Source organism: Austrofundulus limnaeus, unplaced genomic scaffold, assembly GCF_001266775.1.
Source record: "Austrofundulus limnaeus strain Quisiro unplaced genomic scaffold, Austrofundulus_limnaeus-1.0 Scaffold30, whole genome shotgun sequence".
Taxonomy (NCBI): domain Eukaryota; kingdom Metazoa; phylum Chordata; class Actinopteri; order Cyprinodontiformes; family Rivulidae; genus Austrofundulus; species Austrofundulus limnaeus.
In genome coordinates, this window is record NW_013952432.1 from 1,255,290 (window position 1) to 1,260,993 (window position 5,704).

Consider the following 5,704-nt stretch of genomic DNA (forward strand, 5'->3'; position numbering starts at 1 on the left):
CACACACACACACACACACACACACACACACACACACACACACACACACACACACACATAGAAACTTACTGTGTTTTTTTGTGCCACCATGTCCTGTAGAAAGACAAAGAGCATGCAATGTATTTCAAAGCTGTACAACAGAGTTCCGGTGTATTTTCACCCCATCGGGGCTTTTAAATAGGTGTCAGGACTGACTGTTCTGCACACAGCCGTCTGTAAATAACTCAGTGGGTCACTTTGTTCTGAGGCAGCGTGAAGGAATGGCATCTACGAACTCTGATTACACTCTGAGAGGGGTGTGCATGTGTTACCTTCAGTGACTGAGCAGTGTCGGGGTCGGTGTCATGGTACAGGATGACGTTGTTGGCCATGTCGAAGCTCTCCCTCACACCCAGGTGGTAAAATAACGAGGGCTGCCGAAACACGTCGCTCATGTCTACAACTGCAATGTCTGAAAAGGAGGAAGCAGCAGTGACAATGCAAATATACATGATGAATTTGATAGTTCAATAAAGTGATACGTGTATTGCATTAACCCCTGGATAAATTTACTCTGCTTGTTAGCTTTACTCAACACTATGATCCACATAAAAGGATAATTTGGATCTTTTTGGTGCGGGGTTTTGCAAAATGATTTTTGAGATTGAAGCTATTTTAAAGTTCCCTCTCTATTGCTCTCTGCTGCGCTACAGCCCTCCCTCCTTAGCTCCTCCCCCCCACAGCAGAGTCTGCCGTGAACGTGCAGGCTAGTAAAAAGCAGGGCCACTGATGACGGCAAATAATGTGGCACATCCAGAATGTTCAGAAATTGGCAATTTTCCTGTTACGTTAGCTTGTTTCTCCACCGTCAGCACAGCTGCAGCACACTGGCAATCTTGAGCTTGAAAGACAGTAGGCGCTGTTCGTGGGGACGAGTGTGAGCAGCAAGTACACTAGCATGATTGACACTGGTAAAACAACCCCCTGGCTCTGATTGGCTGTTTCTAACTGGGAGCGGTGTATTCCTACAAATGGCTATATGGAACACTGGAAGGAGCCAGAGGAGCTTTATTTTTTTTCCACAGATTATCTGTCTCATATTCTACTGTCAGGACAGTGACTGTTTTAACAAATATGRAAACTGTAAAACAGCAGATATTCACTTTGATCTTGGCTCCACTCYGATAAATTAGCTTGTCAGTCTGGTTCGAATTAAGCTCTATTTCTCCAAATTGAAGTTGTTTAAAACAAGTTTGGGTAATAAACTTTCCACAGAATATAACTTTAAAACATCTTAACTATTGCTTTAAGTCTGTGGCTGATGAAAGMGGTGTTTTAAAAAGAGGGTTTAAATGCCAATTTCCATTTTTAGTATACGTGCATAAAACAAGCGCTGAAGGGAATGTAGTCCTGGAGGTTGTAGTTTGTGATTTCCAAGAAACATTCCTTCTGCCAGCAGTGTTCCAAATGGTTGGGTGAAGGAGAATAAATCAACAGAACGAGTATGGACATGTGTGAAGACAGAAAGAAGCACCTCTTTAAACTCTAGAGTGATTATCACAAAACCTGTGTCTGACTCGGTGCTGCACTTCCATTAAGCATGAACAAAGCACAGCACTTRATTTGTTGAGTTTTAACACTTCTGTTGTAACTGATTTTATTATGTTGCATCCGTGGCAGCAAAAGCACCTTTAAAAGAAAGGAGAAGAGATGAGTCATTTCTTTCTCCTCATAAAACTTTACTACATAAGCAAATAAAAGGATAGATGATAAGCTTAGAAAATCATGTCAGCTAGCCAAAAAAAAGGCAAAATGTTTCATTTTAGAGACGTCTTAACAACGATTTGACACATTTCCATGTTGTTTTGCTTACCTTTATAGTTTCCAGTGAATAAATTAGAACAACTTTGAATCTTCTCATGTGATATTTTAGCACCTTCAGAGATACTCACTGGATATTTACAGACTTCAGAGAAAGCATTGGGATGGATGTGCAACAGGTTTTTAATCAAGTTGTTCATAGTTCCCTAAGAAACATTCATGACTTCTGCATACTTTGTATTTTGATACAGCCACCATGGTTTCAGTTTGTTTTGTGTAAGAAAACAAGCACAAGACTGAAAAGAAATGTYCCAGTTGTTAAAAAAAATACTATGTTGTATAATTTATAGGCAACTCAATAAATTTTATAACAGATTCTAATGTTGATGTTCATCCAGAAACACAGGATTTTCATTTACCTCAAATAGGTCTAAAAACAAGAAAGACGTTTTTTGGCCAAGGCTTTATTTTTTCTTTCATCGTTCTTTTATTTTACTGTTTTCGCTACATRGATTTGAAATTAGCTAATTAAACAAGTAACATATCAACTATTAACTGGTGGGAGATTTCCTTTTTTTAATATTTTTTGTTATTTCAGCATTTTGTATCTAAACATTTAATTTTTGGTGGACATTGCTTTAAATTTGCAACTTTCTAAACATTGTTATGAAATAATTTTTGAACATATTTGTGTATTCAGTGTGTTTTTTAATATTTAAGACATGCTGCAAAACGCTAACGTGATGCATTAAGGTAAAATAGTATACCGCTATACTGAATGTCGACATYCCCTAACAGGAAAAACCTCAGTTGAAATTAATTAAAGCACCAATACTGCCTGGATCGTTGCTCACTTTTGAATTTCTCTGAAGGTTTGTTTAGCCTGTTAGTCACACCTCTTGTTTTGACAAGACAAAAGTCCTGCCATGAGAAAAGAGWGAACGCTTTCTCAATTTTTCTCACCCTTCTTTTGAACTCACCACATTTTTGGCTGCAGTCACTAACATTTACCTACTCTCTCAATGAAGTCCACCAGGCTATGAACTAACGTAACTAAAACTTGTATCTGTGCCCATGTTGTCAAAAGAAAAGGTGCAAACAAATTCCCACAGTATAATTTTTCAGACGTTGGCTTTGATTTCTGATTCATGCAGGAGCTGTAAAAGACTTTTATGATGAAGAGCGCCTGAATGAAAACCAGCTGTAAAACAGCCACAACTGTTCAGTCTGCGTGAATGAAAGGAGCACTTCTTAAAGAAATGTTTGTCACTCACTGCCCTGCAGTTTTAAACAAAAGGTTAGGCGATTTGTTGGTGCTCAGAGCGATTGAGATGATTCTCAGCGACTACCACACCAAACTGTAGGTCCATATCTATAAAATTAACCAAGTTATGTGTTCAAAGCTGTCGATTAGCTGTGGTGGCCATCTTGAATCCGGATGAATACAAAAGTTAATCAGTTACAACAATTACTTTCTGAAAAGTTCATACATTCAGTGGTGCATGAGATATTTTGCTAACAAACAAAACAGAACTCTAATAGTTAATTGCAAAGTTTTGAACAAAGATCTCAAACTATCTATTAGCACTGAAAGTATGAGAATGAATCTTAGGTAAAACCACACAAAATRTTTTTTCAAAATTTGCAAAAGAATATTAAGTGACTTCATTTTTTATTTAATTGGGTAGACAAACAGTGGCAGCCATCTTGAATCAGGTAGGTACACCCAATATTTACTTTTGGAGAGTTTTGCTAACACAGGGACAAACGAGCACACATGCAAACAGTTACATGATTGCCTGCCTTTCATGTCAGATAATACAGCCCTTGAGGTTAATAATGGTCATGGGTGTGGTAATTTACTAAATGCAGCAAACAGGTCATTTGATGAATGACACAAAAAATAAGAAAGAAAAGAGAAGTAAAGAGTTGTGTGTTTGGTGGAATTTCAGTTTAGCATATTTTTGCTGCTATGATTCAGTTATAGGAAGTGMTTTTTATAAAGAAAGGCAGCTACATTTATTTGAAAAAGGAATGACTGATAGGAAAAAATAACATTTTGTAATTTTATGTCATTAGATCTTAGAAATATCTAAAAATGTGCTACCTGTCATTATGGTTTTGATCCTTGCAGTTTATGTGCACAACAAGTTTAACAGAACAGAATGTAATATCTCAGAGAAAAAAAAAGACAAACCTAATTTGGAGCTCCTCTTAAACCTAAGAAAAGCCAGACCCCTGATGATCTTTAAAGCTGTTTGATTTTTCTCATCTTACATCGTTTTACTCATCTTTCACAGTTTGTGTGTAAGTTTCTGCACATTCGAAAGAAAGAATAAATCGTGATTACCGAAAATAAATCTGTAACTATGTCACATTATGTACAGCCAAGATACTCACAAAATAAAAGCTGCATTTCCCCCCTACAAAACATATGAGGAGAAAACAAGTGAAGCAGAGAGAAGTTTGTGCTTTTTGATCCCTTGATCACTTTTATTTTAAAAACTTTACATTGAGATGTCAAAATACAATAAAAGCATTTAATGGGTTATATTATTCACATATTGAACTAGGCTATACCAGCATCTTTTTGCCTAAAAAGTATTTATGGTTTTGCTTAAAATAATTCTCAAATGAAAGTATAGATTATATATACTGTTATTATTATTATTATTATTATTATTGTTGTTGTTGTTGTTGTTGTTGTTGTTGTTGTTGTTGTTGTTGTTAGGCTATTGTTAGGCTATTATTATTATGGGTGTTTCAAAGGGCTCAAATCCTCATCTAAAGGTTGTGACTGTTTTGCAACATGAACCAAAAAGACTTAATTTGACCTGATCTATGAGGAATAATCAACTGAAAATGCTGACGGAAAGACGAGGATTGGTTTTTGGCTGAACGCGTAAAAACAGTTGTGTTAAAGCCCAGCTCCTCAGCTGTCAGTGATCTAACTGTGCAGCCGGACTGTTTGTAACGCACCTGCATCGTAGAAACTGTCCAGCACAGTTGTTTCTCCAAAGTCCAGCCTTCCGAAAGTGACGGTGGTGAGCAGCGCGCTCTCCGAGTCGCAGGCTCTCTGCAGACACTGCAGCGCGCCGGACTCCGGGCTGCTCGCCATCACCGACTTCAGCCCGTCGTTCAGGACGTACACGACCCGCAGGGAGCGCTGCTTCGCCGGCGGACTGGGACTGGACACCTCGCCTCTGTCCCGGTCTCTGTCGCGCTCCCCCGCGCACGCCCCGCCGGCCGCGTGCTCTCCAACCGCGTCGGCTCCGACCTGCGCGCTCTGCCCCGCTTCCATAGCCACAAATCCTGCGGAGTGAACCTGCTCGTTTTACCTCCCTTCCCTCTCCGCCCTCTTCGGTCCGTCTGCTCCTCCGTCTCGTGCTCCTGCTGCTCTTTCTTCTCGTTGCTCACGAGCGGAGGCGCACCTGTCGTGGCAGGAGAGGCGCGCGTCTGGGTTTGTGCTCCCGCATCTCCGCCTCATTACCTCACATCAGCTGCCGATTATCTCGCACCACGAAACCGAGCTCGACCCAGAACAGGATCCGACCAGATCGTGGAGGAGGAGATCTGGAGGAAAGGGGGAAGTCTGAGCGCATCCAAGAGAAGTTATTCTTTAGCTAACAGCTTTGTCTGGTTTAAAGTTTCAGTATGGCTGACAAACATGGGGCTTGTCCAAGTCTGAAATGTTACCACTGTCTGTAGTTGGCTAAATATATAACTGTGTCTTAAAGTAGCCAGGGTGTGTTTTTAACAACAAAAACTCAGACAAAATTAATTAAAACCATAACAAGTTGTTCATTCTGAAGAGAAATTATGAATTTTCAGGTAGAAAACAGAAAAATGACAACTTTGGATGTGTTGAACATTATAAAAATCAAGTGCAATCAAATGTTTATAT

The 5,704-nt window shown here is 39.5% G+C and overlaps 1 protein-coding gene across 1 annotated transcript in view; it reads right to left on the reverse strand.

Annotated features, from left to right (window-relative positions):
• map3k15 (mitogen-activated protein kinase kinase kinase 15) overlaps nt 1-5,683 on the reverse strand; it is a gene marked incomplete at its 3' end in the record, with an annotated part of 30,139 nt that extends 24,456 nt beyond the window's left edge. Inside the window, 3 exon segments of the mRNA XM_014005344.1 lie at nt 70-93; nt 312-451; nt 4,780-5,683. Of these exon segments, the coding sequence (XP_013860798.1) occupies nt 70-93; nt 312-451; nt 4,780-5,101 (486 nt within the window). The 5' untranslated portion in view covers nt 5,102-5,683.
• Between the last annotated feature and the right edge of the window lie 21 nt (nt 5,684-5,704).